Source organism: Hoplias malabaricus, chromosome 9 (genome assembly GCF_029633855.1).
Source record: "Hoplias malabaricus isolate fHopMal1 chromosome 9, fHopMal1.hap1, whole genome shotgun sequence".
In the NCBI taxonomy this organism is placed as follows: Eukaryota; Metazoa; Chordata; class Actinopteri; order Characiformes; family Erythrinidae; genus Hoplias; species Hoplias malabaricus.
Window position 1 is genome coordinate 35,209,235 of NC_089808.1, and position 14,903 is coordinate 35,224,137.

The following is a 14,903-nucleotide window of genomic DNA, read 5'->3' on the forward strand; positions in this document are numbered from 1 at the left end:
CCACGTGGGTTTCCTCCGGGTGACTGTCTGTGAGGATTTGGTGTGTTCTCCCTGTGTCTGTGTGGGTTTCCTCCGGGTGCTCTGGTTTCCTCCCACAGTCCAAAAACACACGTTGGTAGGTGGATTGGCGACTCAAAAGTGTCCGTGTGTGTGAGTGAATGTGAGAGTGTGTGTGTGTTGCCCTGTGAAGGACTGGCGCCCCCTCCAGGGTGTATTCCCGCCTTGCGCCCCATGATTCCAGGTAGGCTCTGGACCCACCGTGACCCTGAATTGGATAAGCGTTTACAGATAATGGATGGATGGATAGCTAGTCGCAGTTTGTTCACTTACAAAAGCAGAGCATGTTCAGAGTTAGTTTTGTTTTTCCTTGTTAAAGCCTATACCTTTACACTTTATTGGGATATATATATAATATGATGCTTAAACCTGATTTTCAACCAGAACTTCCAACATTTAACACAAGGTGGCGATTATGTGACTCACTACAGAGTACAGTGGTTTATCCCATGTGCCTCCAGTTCTATAAGACCATCATTGTACAGTGAGTCCAGTTTCAGTTCTAGTGAGGCATTGCGCTGTTTGTGTTAGTGTTACTTTATAACCAAGACATACATCTGGAACTAATTCTTCTGCACTAGGATTGGGCTGCAAAGAAGAGACATTAGAAATGTATTTACATATTCATGAGACTGAAATAAATCAGTAATTTATATTAAAAAAATGTGCCCTACATTTACATACTGTCTTCTGTTGGCTTTTGTGGAATTAGCTTTCAGTCTGTAATATGCTGTTATTAGTAAATATTTTCCTCTGGTAGAATATATATGGGCTCCATTTTGTGCACCGGCTATGACTCGTTTGGAATTTCGCTTTGGTCTGTTCGAAAGCCACCAAATTTGGTCAAATGTTTCGGATTGTTTGCCTTTGGTATTCTGTTACTTTACTTGCAGCTAGCCCCAGCTGGAGTCTGCACAGATCATTTTCTTTGAGGCAAACGATTTCCCTTAGTCTCCCAAATTTATATGGAAACATTTCTTCTAGTGTGTTCTTACTGGCAGAGGGTGTATGAAGGACATGGATATTCCACAGATACCAAAAGGCCTTCAAATTGCTCACAGAATCTTTAGGTTTATGTACAGAGACCCAGTCGGAGGGGAATAAATCTCTGCTTACTGTCCGTTTACAATATGAACCTATAACTCAACCCAGTATTTGGATAAACCCAGGATTTGGATTATTTCTGGCCGTGCACTGTATGTTTTAGTGTTTTTAAATAAAAGAATGACATAATAATAGTTGCATTGGTTCATATAAATGTACTGTGATCTCAACCTGGTTCAAACCTTGCCCTGGTTTTCTCTAGAGCCCCAGTCATGAGATCCTAATATTACATTTGGGTCAACTCTTAAAGGAGCAATATATCATTCTTTACCACCTGAAAGTAGCAAACAATATTTTTGAAAGTGACAGTATGGGTGGCACAGTAGCAGTACAGCTAGTGTAGGTGCCAGACAGCTGTGGGATCCTGGGGTCCTAAGCATGACCCCCACCTCAGGTCACTCTTTTCAAGTACTCCCTGCAGAACCAGAAATCCACTGGGTGGAGTTGGACCACATCTAACTCTGCTCAGGGCAAGGTTAAGGGTTAGGGTCAGTTTTAGTGTTGTCCAATGAAAACACGAGGATGGAGAGGAGCTGAATCACATCCACATCTGGTTCTGCGGGGCTGGCCTTCTCACTGTTTATGCGAAGTTTGGTGTGTCCTACCTGTGTACAGTAGGTAACCTCAGGTGTGAGTGTGTGATTCAGTAAGCACCAATGTCACCAATCCTGAGTGTATTTTGGAGGTCATTCTAAAAGGTGCTGAGGAGATATGCCGTCTCTAGTCATCAGATATCAGATCCATCTGTTTATACTGATTCTCATAATACTGCTTTTTGAAGTGCCCAGTGTGGACAGCCTGTTAGGCCTCTAACAAAAATATGCACATTGGATTTTGATTATTTAAGAGTCTTCGGAGGTTTACAGATGCCTTCCTTTCATAATAAAGTGCACACATCAGAGAACACTGATGTTTATTTTGTCTTAGGTGGTCTATGGGTTTCCCCTGGATATAATTCTCCACATGGATATGAGCAGTAGACATTAAAAAGTGTTTTGTTCCTGCAGAGTGCATGAGACTCATGGCATATGGGTAAACTCCACTATCCTCCTCTGAGCACATGTTGAAGTGGGTTTTGTTTTGTTTGTAAGAAGTAATTTAGAGAAGAGCACATCAATCCTGACGTTTTTTTTTCTTCTTTTGAACGAGACCTGATCTTCACATTAAACAGCCTTTATACTGAGTGTTTTCTTTTTATCCGTCACATTATTTCATATGAAGAGGAATGTGGTCCTGACACTGAAAGAAATATTGGAACAAATAATTCTGTCAGGATGAAATTATTTTCCTTCTGTGCTCTTACTCTGCTTCTGGCATACACTGTATATCAAATATGTTAATATAAAACCTATTTGGAGACAAGTGTATAAAATGATTATAAAATGATAGTCCTGTACAAATATTGTCAATTACAATCATATATATATATATATATAGTGGATCAGACACAGCAGTGCACACCACCACCCCGTCAGTGACACTGTAACCAATATCGACCGATAACGGTAGCTCTACCGTCAGACCGTCCAATCAGGAGATTTTAGGCTACTTCACCACGCCCCCTTCTCATTCAAGCGAACCAATCGGAGTAAGGGAGGGCGGGACTAGTTTGTGAACGAAACTTCTCGAAGTTCTATGTAAGCTCTAGAAAAACAAAATCCCGGACGTTTGAGAAATTCCGCCCGGACATTTTTTTAAGTCTAAAAAAGAGGACATGTCCGGGTAAAAGAGGACGTCTGGTCACCCAAGATAAAATAAAATGAAAGTGAGTACAGAAACAAATATAGAAGGCTTTAATATTATGGCTTATTGATAAATACAACATTTCTAATACTGCATACCGGGTCGTAAGTGGTATCGTCCAACCCTACACTAACGACTCCCTCCTCCTCTTTTCCTCCTCCTCCTCCTCTCCGGCGCTGGAGGTGGTTCAGCGCCTGCGCCGCAGCGTCTCACCGCTCAGACTACACTCTGCTCGGCTTCAGCTTTCACTCAGCCCCGCTACAACCAGCTCCGGTAAAACATACACATACAACACACGCACACGCCCTGAGCTTGACGAGCAGCAGCACCGGCTTCTTACTCGCCATGGAGAGAAAGGTAAGAGACTTAGCTTCGCCTTGGCATCTCTGTTTTCTTTTCTACTTATAAATATTATGCGGGTTTTTGTGTTGTTGCCACAAGTGAAAGTCTGCTTCATAGAGCACAGCTCTCCATAGCGTTATACTCTCTGTAGCCTAACACTGTCAGGAGGATAGAGAGAAAAACAACGAGGCTATGGGCATTTTCTGAGGTGAATTCCAGCTTCTTGTTAAGGTTTTTTATCTCACACACAGAGAGAGAAAGGGCCGAGAGTGTAGCTTCACTGCAGAGGCTTTTTTTTCCGCCTTGGTTTTCAGGCTCTCAGCCACTTTAGAAGGCACTACTTAGTCCACTACTGGTCATAATATAGTGGACAGACAGCTGAAGAGTGTATTACATCCCCCTCCCTCCTTCTTCCTCATCCTTTTCTTCTGTCAAGTGCCTTTAACAGCCTCCTACTTTTCCCACCACTCCGGAGCTCAGATGCTATAAGGCTCCATATCAGGAGTGAGGGAAGGCTTCGAAACTTAAAGGAGAACTCGGTTCATTTTTTAAAATTACTGTATAATTCACACGCTAATATCTAAACAAAGTCTTTCAGAGTAGTTTGCTTTTAAAAGCTCTGTCTTAAAGAAATGTACGAAGACTGAAGTGTTCACAACGGCCGTGATAGGAACCAGACGTCCAAAGAGTTTAATGGCTCCTGATACGCTGCTAGATTTCTAGGTTTGTGCTTAACGTTTGTTATGAGACTAGTTTATAGTCTAAATCCATTCATGCTGAAGATTTAGGCTTCACGACGAGTCCACAAAGAAGACTTTTCACCATTTTACTGTTATCAACATTTATATAAAAGTAATCAATGGGTATTTCAGCAATTAACCATTTTACCTCTCATCTCTCCACTTGGAATATCTGTGTTTACAGCTTCTAAATTGATATTTTGGAAAATGGATGGAGTTCCCCTTTAAGCTCAGGGGTTATGAACATGATTATTGATCCCTTCATGATTGCGTATGTGTGTGAGAGACACCGCCATCCTGAAAAGGTTGCAACAGTTACAGAAAATGAGTAAATGCTTGAAGTATACTGTTTTAAATTCAAATAAATCCGTATCATTGCATAATTCATTTGTGTTTATGAGAGTTATGGCTGTGGAAATACATTTTCTGGGAATTACACATCTCTTCCTAAAACACCTTTGAAGAAACTCCTCTGTGGAATGGCACCCAAGGAGGGGTTCATGGATCATATTGCACCTTATATATCCCCAAATTTAGCTGTGGAGCAAGCCTTTTCTGAAAGAACTAAATAAAGATGATGTTTTAGGAGCGATCTCTGCTTAAATATTTTATATAGTCATTGAAAGAATGATTATATTAAATAATCTATAAACGATCTGTTGAATGAATGCTATCTTACTATACCTTCACTTAAAAGGGCACTGATTAAATATGATGTAAAAGAAAACTGAGCTAAAACGGCTAAAAAAAATAGCTTCTGCTCCCCTTTCCCTGTGGCTCATTCTCATTTAAAGGAACATTCAGCAGTTCTGAACAGGGTTGAACGCTGCTGTGGGTTTGATCCTTGTGGTGTTTTGACAAAAGCATGTCACACATTTCATTAAGCCCCAGAACTGTGTTCATTTGTGTAAAAAGAAGAGAATATGTCCCTTGTGTAAATGTTCTTACACAACTTTACTCTGGTATAAATCATGTCTTTTAAAGCTGAAGGGGGTGTTTTTTTTTTTTTTTTTTTTTTTTTTTACTGGAGCAGCATCTCGGCAGTACAGAAAAGTGTGGAATGCACTCTGACGGTCACATCACTTCTGCATGGGTGCACTGCAGGAACTCGGGCCGTCTGAAGCAATGAAAAAACGGTTATTTTCTCACAAGGCCACACTGTTTTGTATATGTGGCATAACTTGCTGTAAAGCTTTTATGTGAAATCGCTTTGCCTTGACCAGGGTGGAGCGAAATGGTGTTTATGACAAGTATACTGACGCCATCAAGAGATTGCCCCCTCTGCCCCCTCTGTGTGCAGATAGTCATGCATCTTCTACGCAGATTTTATTGCTGCATCCTCATCACATTCCATCCCTTGCTCAGATTTCATTTGGACTTGTAATTTACATTGTACAACTCCCCTGGAATGTGTGGCATCTGCAGGGCAAAGAAAGTGAGAGGGAGTCAATATGGAGCAAGAACCGTGCTCATTATTTAGTTCTATAACACAGCCATAAGTCACACTTTACATATTTCTAGGCTTGGTTTATAGCAAACAAATCACCTCTGAAGTGAATGCTCAGACAGAAGTGATCATGAGTATGTTCCAGGCTTCACTCTAGCAGGATAAGACCAGTGAATGCAGCATTTCTATCATCAGCCGCAGGATTCCAGGGCTTGAGTTATGTACATGACTTTGGAGGGAAGCTGGGATATGTTACGTGGGATTATTATGTCCTGAGAAGGTACGTTTTATGTTTTTACACAGAGCTCTTATTGGACATTGAATTCCTCAGACGAAATCCTGGGGTGGACAGACGTTGAATAATAATGCGTTTTTTGGCCCAAGAATGCACTTGGGTCAAAAATAAATTAAGATAGAAACTATTACTTAAAATGATATTTGGAACCCTGTGACTGAATCTGAGTTTTATAAGCTGCACTTTACATATTTCTGTGCCCGGTTTATGGCTATCATAAAACAACAGCTCTGAAATAAATGTTTTAGCAGACTGTGATGAATATAACCAAAGCGTCATGGGAGCAAGCTTGGACCAGCGAATGTAAAATTAGTTTCTTCGTGACTCTTTGTTGCATTCCACTGCTTGATATATTGCAGGATTATAGATGAAAAGGAACATGTTTTATATTTAATTTTAGAATTTTCTTTCCACAGGAAAGAGTTACACCTACATTTAATCAGACTTTTGCACAATTTACATCATTTAAACCCTAAATAAGACATTTTATGAAAGAAATCATTTGTTAAGTGAATGTGCACATTCATTTGAAGATCTGGGGACAACCGTCACGTAGGGATGGGTGGTATCCACATTTCTCATACCGTATCAAAATACTATCACGGTATACAGTATTACTGTGGGGGAGGGGGTGTTCTGTTGGGCTGCGCTTAGCGTAGGTACCCCTAGTTTGGGCCACTTGTAAATACAATATTAGAAATCTTATCTACTTGTAAATAAATAGAAGTACTTTACTCACTCAAATCAACATTTTTCAGGAGTCATGTGTGTAGATTAATGTCCAAGACTTGCTTGACTTTGAAAGAAAATATGTTTTTAGTTAAAAACGCTTTTGTTTAAGTAGGTGCCAATACTGCTAAGATTACTAGCGCCCCCTAACTTTGGCCACCTCCCCTGTTTGTGACAGTCAAACGAGACAGTTGCTACCACATTCAGTGGTTTTGAGAGGTTCACAATGAGATTACGTTTGTCCTGTGTTGGTATCCGTACTCTACATGTAAGGATTAAAATGGTGGTAGATTTTCCCCTCAGAGAAAAGGAAGCTAACCGGTAAGCTAACTTTTACACTGAGGGAAATATCTGTCGCGAAATGGAAATGTGTTGTGTTCTATATGCAGTTTTGCACACAAAGAATTACAACACTGTTAGAGATACTTAAATATGGTTTAGATATGTGATTTCTTGCAAGACTGATGTTTAAATGCCCTACTAAGGCTTGAACTTATGTTTATTTAAGACGGTTCTACACTGTTTAAAAGCACAGCTGGCGCTAACAAGCACTTGTGGTTTAGCACACCACAGCAGACTTTTCAGTGAACTGAGGCTCAAAACACCCATATTTAGAGGATAAAGCCTGTGAGCACAAAGCCGAGTGAAGGATTTTCTGAGTTTTTTGTCAGTTAACAGCTTTCTTCCCCTCTCTTTTAACCCAAACTCGGCGCTAAACTTACTACTGCGGTGGGCTACTGGGCTTGTGTTTTTCTCCATCTGTTTTCAGACTGTGACATCAGCAGTCATTGAGCTTCCACAGCGCCCCCTCCCTGTGTCTCTCTTAAAATGCACCTGATCATTTTAGCCGACTTTTAAAGACAAAGAAACGAAAATTAACACACCGCACACACGTCATAAATACTGCTCTCATTTTAAGATACAATCTACATTTTTATATACCGCTGTATAAGGTATTATCGTTATACCGCCCAACCCTACCATTGTGAAGTAAGACCACCCAGTCAATTGTTTGTGGGCTGGCTAAATCATAAAACATGGGATAAAATGAGCTGTTACGATTTTGCATGAGATTTCGCTTTTTATAATCAAGTGCGGAGATGTTAGAATTGTCACGCCTCCGTGTCTGAGTCTCTCCAATCACAGCATTGGATCTGTGTTTACATAAGACCCAGAATTGTGTTCACTTGTGGAAAAGGAGTAGAGTAGAATCTGTTCCCTTTAAGACAAATTTATTTTCTAACGCAATTTCATAAGTGCTATAGAAATCTGAGTATCATATTTTATAAGCTGGCTTTGCATGTTAATTTAGCTTATCCCTCCAAGAACCTATTTAAAGTAAGCAGTTAACTTTAATATACAAAGAGCCACTTCTGTACAAGAAGGTTCTGGCACCTGTTCCCAGGTGTGGTTTAAAGCAGTGGTCCTTATATTCTCTTTAGAAATAATCCCAAAGGGGCCTGCAACACCTGAAAATGATCACAGTGCCTTGCATCACCACGTCCCAATATGTCAGTTGGACAGGGGAGCGAGAACACCAATGGAAGAAAGAAAGAAAGAAATCCTATTAGTATTCAAGGACCCCCGTTTTTTTTCCTCTCTCTCTCTGTCACACCTCGAGTGCTTTAAAGAGGCATGGCTCTTTCACAAGTGTGAGAGCAGACACAGCCGAAGGGAGCTGTGATTATTACTGAATACTCCCTCTTTCATTCTCCCACTTTTCCTCTCTCATTATGTTTTTTTATCGAGGATTCCAGGTGGCACCGTCTAGCCAACTAAAATGCAAGGAATTAGAGGTTCCCCCCGGCTCCATTCTGGGGCCTCTTTGTCGTTGCAGGTTTAATATCACTCAGGCAGAACGGCAGGTCTTTTCATTCAGATTTTTACTGTCGTTACTTATTATTTTCCCCTGAATAAATCGTTTACCATTCACTTTCATGTTTCTGAGAGAAAATCTGCAGCATTGCATCTCTCCCGAATCCCAGACTCAAGAGATTTGACATCAATGTCCTTTTTTGTCCCAACTCCAGAGGAATTAAATCCTCCAAAATACTGGGTCACTGCTCAGAACATTTGAATATTTGGTTTATGTGTCTGAGGTTCCTTGCAGAGAAAGGTGGACAATGGTGAACTTCCTTGTTTAGCTCGACCGGAATGCTTTGGCAGCATGAGAGAAAAGCCAGTCTTTGTAAGCCCCGGAAACTTCCATCAGGGCAGATTTTTTTGGAGTGAACTCAGGCTATAGATTTGACCAGAAAAGGAGCAGGTACATCTAGGAGAGCGCGCAGTCTTATTTGAGCATGACCGTTTACAGAGTACTGCAATAATGGCAGTGAATTTGAACGATTTTATTGCGAGGCCATTGTTGGATGTGTGGATCTCAGAGTGCCACAGTTTTATCAGGAATGCTTTGTGTAAATCTGCCAGCAAACCATTGAAAAATGTTAATGCTCCACTGTGCTATTCGCTATGGTCCTATATAGCTGGAAAAAGAACTGTGTTCTGTTATCCTCAGCAGCCCTCCACTTCACACACCCCTAGTGCTGCAAATAGGATATTTAATCTGCACCGGCATTGATTTATTGTAGCATGACTGCAGTAATCCAGGCTAGCGGTGGAAGCAACCCAGTTTATTTTCCATGTATAATGACATGATGATTTCATCTAGGGCTTGCTGTGCCTCAAAAAAAAAAAGGTCCGGTTTGTTCACGGCGAACCCTGGAATGCGATGCTCAGTTTCAAAGCCTGGACTCAATAAGTGCCCCATTGTGGGTTGGTCAGGCTGCTGGGCTACTTTTACAGCGCTGGTCCAAGGGAGACGGACCCGGCAGTTAGAACGCTCCCTTCTGCTGGAGAAATTGTCGGTTGTTTCTGAGACAGACTGTCTGGCTTTCACTGAGCCTGACCCATTTTTACAAAGGGAAATGCTCAATATCCCATTCAGCCACCCCAAGCAGCGAGGGAGAATGAGAGAGAGAGAGAGAGATATCGAGTTAGCGGAGTGACTTATCGTTAATCCATAAAGACCCAGGGCTGGCTTTTTAACAGATGGCAGTACACTGACTGTGTGCATGTTTTCATGTGCTAGGAGAAGTGGACGTTAATATGTTTGTTCTACCCCTCAAAAAATAGAAATTAAATAAAAAATGGCGGGTTTTCGTAAGCCCTCGGCTTAAACATGACAAGCAGAAAAGCTGGGTTTGTCCGCATCTACCCTTCTGCCCTCGATCTGTCTGTTCCTGAGCTCATCCAGCACAGTCAGAGCAATACTGAAGGATAAGGGCTGAGAAATCGTATAGGAGTCTGAAATTTGTTCCTTTGAACGGTGGGTTTTAATAATGAGCTGCAGATGTGCACCAGCACAAGGACATTTTTGATGGTGCATATGTTTCGTAAAACGTGCTTTTTACATTATTAGGTTTGGTACATTAAGAGCAAGGGATCAGTTTTCTGCACAATACACGTCAACAATCAGCAGTAAATTACCTACATGGAAGAGGGTAATGCATTTGAAAGCAGCGGAGCATGCAGAGTCCCATATAAAATAATTAATGTCAGTTACGGTACCATGGAACGGATTTTAGTCAGCATTAGTCACATCCTCTACTTCGTAACCAAGCACACATTTTCCATGCTGAAGCAAAAAAAGAGCTTGAATCAAATCTAATATATAATTAGGTTTAAGGTAAATAGCTTATGTGCAGTATCTATATTCCTTGACAGTGACCAGATTAGCCTTCAAGATTATGAATTGCCTTACATTTTCATAAAACAATATTTTGGGGACCAAGACCCGTTTAGTGTTCAAATACATGTTTGTTATTTTAGCCAACTGCTAAAAATGATATTGAACCGCAAGTTAGCACTGTGCAAAATAATATAAAACAAAATGGAGGCATCAACAACTCTGTGCATAGGTCATTTGCAAAAAAAAAAAGTGCCATTTTGTAAATCTGTGATTTGTTAATTCTCTTTATGCTTTATTTAACCGACAAATGCGTACAAAAATATACACTGACAAGTCATTGATAATGGACATTCTTCTTCTGAGCGTCCAAACAGTTCTCAGTAAAATTTGTAAACCGTCGCTCATGGTTGGGGGGGATTAGTGTCTATTTTATTTTTGACTATCAAGTGTTTGAAGTTAGCTTTGGTGTGGAGCCGATATGTTGCAACTTTAGAGAGAAATACGCTGCCACCAGGTCGACATCTTTTCCCAGGAAGTCCATGGTTATTTCAGCCAGACAATGCCAGCAACAGTGTGGCTTTGTAGACAGTGAGCATGTGCTCGACTGACCTGCCTGCTGTCCAGATCTGACTGTTATGTATGGCACATAATAAAGACAAGAGCAACCATGGGTTTTTGAACAGATAAAGTCTCGTTTCTTGCTAGAATGGGCAAAATGTTTACTGGTAAGACTGCAACAAATGACTGCTATAAAAAACTGGTGATGTAACACAATGGTAAACATGCCTCTAATATATATATATACACACACCAAATACACTGAATTTGAAAAAATATATTTTTTCTTTGTACATTTGTCAGTTAAATAAAAGTTATATGTAATTAATAAATATCATATTAATAACACTGCAAATCTCATACCTACCTCCATATGAACATGTCTCACAGTGCATAATGTTCATTAATAAATAAATTAGCGTCCTAGTTCTGGTAACATTACCATGGTGGGTGTTGCATTAGCATTTAAAACTCACTCAGAACGAGTACATCTTCATAAATGTGCCCATGTTTCACATAGTTATAGTGTTCATTTAAATTATTTTAAAATGTGTTCACTTCATACTTGAAGGTGACATTCATTTTAATCAAAAAACACTTTTTAAATATTCTGAGGAGGTAGCTTTACCATTTGCTGCTCTCCAGTCTGTGCGCTCAAAACTGATCTAATGTGTTTATGAATCCCCAGTGTCTGTAAATGTTTTTAAAAATAATGTTAGCCCTCCAAACGTTAAAAAAAGCACAGGCTGGAATGGCATTGCTCTAGACCAGTTCCTTTGGTAGGTAATATTCACATATTTTTGCTGTTATGGATCACTTAAGGTGGAATATCTCCAAATTCAACAGACAATCAACTTTTTTCCTCAAACCATTCCCCCTTAAAAGATGCAGCACTTCTGAATGTAAACGAACCAAAGAGAACAGCATTTCCCCACAATTGTAGATGTCCCCTTTTAGTTTTCACATATGAGAATAGTCTGAGTACTTTAAAATGTGGAAAAAAATTAAATGTATTTTCTATCAAATTATCATTCATTCAATCACTCAGCCTGTAAGCGCTTATCCTGTTCAGGGTCGCGGTGGGTCCGGAGCCTACCCAGAATCAATGGGCGCAAGGCAGGAACACAACCTGGAGGGGGTGCCAGTTCTTCACAGGACGACACACACATGCACACTCACACCTATGGACACAGTTGAGTCGCCAATCCACCTACCAACGTGTGTTTTTGGACTGGAAGGAAACCCAAGCAGACACTGGGAGAACACCCCCCATTTTTTTTTCTTTTTATAACGTGAATGGCAGCGATCAAATAAAGCATATAACAATGCTAAAATATTGTAGGGATAATTCGGGAAACATATATAAGAGAAATGATGTATGCGTCCAACTTGTAGTATGTAGTATCCAACAATATGAATGGTGAATTAATTAATGATAATTACACATCTGCAGTGCTTTTTTTTAGACACTACATTAGGGAGTCACCTCAACCACCACCGATATGCTTTGTACAGCAGTAGCCAACCCACACCAGTACACTCCCCACTCATCAGCTATTGGGCAGAGAGGAGATCAGAGGGAACGATAAAACCAATTAAAGAAGTGACCACATTGGCATATTATTATGACATGGGGGTAACACATGTAACATTTTTCAGGAATTGTCCCAGAATCTTTTATGAGCTCAGAGAGAGAGGACCTTGGTGGGCCCACTACCACCACTTCCACAGCTAACTAAACTTCCCTTAGGGGTCTCCCATCCAGGTACTGGCCAGGTCCAAACTTTCTCACCATTTTTTAGGTTGAAAACTGGCTGTGATTAAGTCTTATGTCATAGTGACCTAGAACCAAACTGGTCTCTGAGGTTAATGTAAGTTACAAGTAATGAAAACTCAAACCCCAGCAATTAGATGGTAACTGTGTTGGTCATTTGACTACACTTGGATTAAGTGGGGAAATAGTTGGTGTAGTGCCTCTCCTGGTGTCTTGACCTTTTGTGCTGTGCTTGACTCTGGTCTCTAGCTACAATAAGTCGTGTATTTGTTTTATTGATCTGATAAAGTTTCACATTTCCTGTTGTGTGCTAAAATGACAAAGCCCTGTAGCCCTGAGGGCCAACATAAATAATGTCCTAGCAGGATTTTACAGTTTGTATACAGAGGACATTTTTTGGCAAAGGAATTAATGTAGAATTTTATGCTAAATCCCTTTGCTGTTTATTCAGGTGAGTGCAGTGTCACAGGGAACATGGAAATCTCATTAGTTTGTCCCAGAACAGCTTGTCCTCTGTGTAGGGTAGAAGGGGTTGAGCTAGGGGTGAGCTGAGGGTTAACTGTGAGCACTGTGTGATGGCTCGGCTCTTTCGGCACAGCCCTCCGGCTCAGGTCCTGCCAACACCCAGAGGATAAAGATGCTTTGTCCCAAGAAGCCCTGCGAAATCTGCTTTACTTCCCCCCTGCCAGCCAACACACACTGTGGCGACAGAACTAGGAAATGTTTTATTTTGGAGAGAGAGAGTGAGGCAGGAACATCACCCAAATCAAATGTTCAGTTACAGATTTATTTCCTGCCACTGATAATAAACACATATTCAATCAGGATCCCTCAGAACCCACTTTTCATTCTTTTAGTGTAATGTTCATTTTATATTGCAGGAGGTTTTCTTTGTGAGAATTACACAGTCAACAGTTTACCAATTTCTAATCAAAGAATCATTCATTCGTTCATCTTCTGTAGCTGTTTTATCCTGATCAGGGTCGCAATGGGTCCGGAGCAAGCCTGGAACACCCTGGATGCGGTGCCAGTCCATCACAGGGCATCACACACTCACACGTGTTAAGAGTTTCACATAATATATCTATCTGTGGGAGGAAACCCATGCAATCACAGGGAGAACACACTCAAACTCTCTTACTATAAAGATAACGTATTCCATAATCAGCCCCAAACCTGAATTTCCATTAGAGCAGTTGAGACCACTGTCTACCAACCTCTCCATTCTTCCACTGTCAGAAAACAGCAGGAGTATAGGTCTGACAGCACATGGAAGTGTGAAGTAGGGCTGAAACTACTGATTGTTTTTGGTAGTCTACTAATCTGTCAATTCATTCATTCATTCATTATCTGTAACCGCTTATCCAGTTCAGGGTCGTGGTGGGTCCAGAGCCTACCTGGAATCATTGGGCGCAAGGCGGGAATACACCCTGGAGGGGGCGCCAGTCCTTCACAGGGCAACACACACACACACACACACACACCTACGAACAGTTTTGAGTCGCCAAGCCACCTACCAACGTGTGTTTTTGGACTGTGGGAGGAAACTAGAGCACCCGGAGGAAACCCACGCAGACACAGGGAGAACACACCAACTCCTCACAGACAGTCACCCGGAGGAAACCCACACAGACACAGGGAGAACACACCAACTCCTCACAGACAGTCACCCGGAGGAAACCCACTCAGACACAGGGAGAACACACCAACTCCTCACAGACAGTCACCCGGAGGAAACCCACTCAGACACAGGGAGAACACACCACACTCCTCACAGTCACCCGGAGGAAACCCACACAGACACAGGGAGAACACACCACACTCCTCACAGACAGTCACCCGGAGGAAACCCACGCGGACACGGGGAGAACACACCACACTCCTCACAGACAGTCACCCGGAGGAAACCCACGCGGACACGGGGAGAACACACCACACTCCTCACAGACAGTCACCCGGAGGGAACCCACACGGACACGGGGAGAACACTCCACACTCCTCACAGACAGTCACCCTGGATCCAGGTCCCTGGAGCTGTGTGACTGCGACACTACCTGCTGCGCCACCGTGCCGCCCCCTAATCTGTCATATTTTTCAATTAGTTCATTAGTCGACGATTAAAAATTAAACAAAGATATTTAAGTTGGAACGGGGAGTCAAGCTGTTGCATTATTTACTGGCCCACACAACACCATTGTCAAAAAAGGGAATTGGAATCACTTTATAGGCCACTTCGCTTGCGCACAGAGAAACTTGTTCTCCGCATTTAACCCAATTCATGCAGTGAAACAAACATTTACAAACACTAGTGAACACTAGGGGGCAGTGAGCACACATGCCCTTGCTCAAAAGCACTTCAGTCCCAAGCACAGTTGCCTAACCACCAGGCCACGGCTGCCCCTATTCTGTCTGCTATCTGGGTAACA

At 41.6% G+C, this 14,903-nt stretch overlaps 1 protein-coding gene across 1 annotated transcript in view; it reads left to right on the plus strand.

Moving 5' to 3' along the window:
• Positions 1 to 3,039: 3,039 nt before the first annotated feature.
• smarcd3b (SWI/SNF related, matrix associated, actin dependent regulator of chromatin, subfamily d, member 3b) overlaps positions 3,040 to 14,903 on the plus strand; it is a 51,520-nt gene continuing 39,656 nt past the window's right edge. The window contains exon 1 of the mRNA XM_066680885.1: positions 3,040 to 3,261. Coding sequence (XP_066536982.1) covers positions 3,250 to 3,261 — 12 coding nt within the window. The 5' untranslated portion in view covers positions 3,040 to 3,249. The remainder of the gene's footprint in view (positions 3,262 to 14,903) is intronic.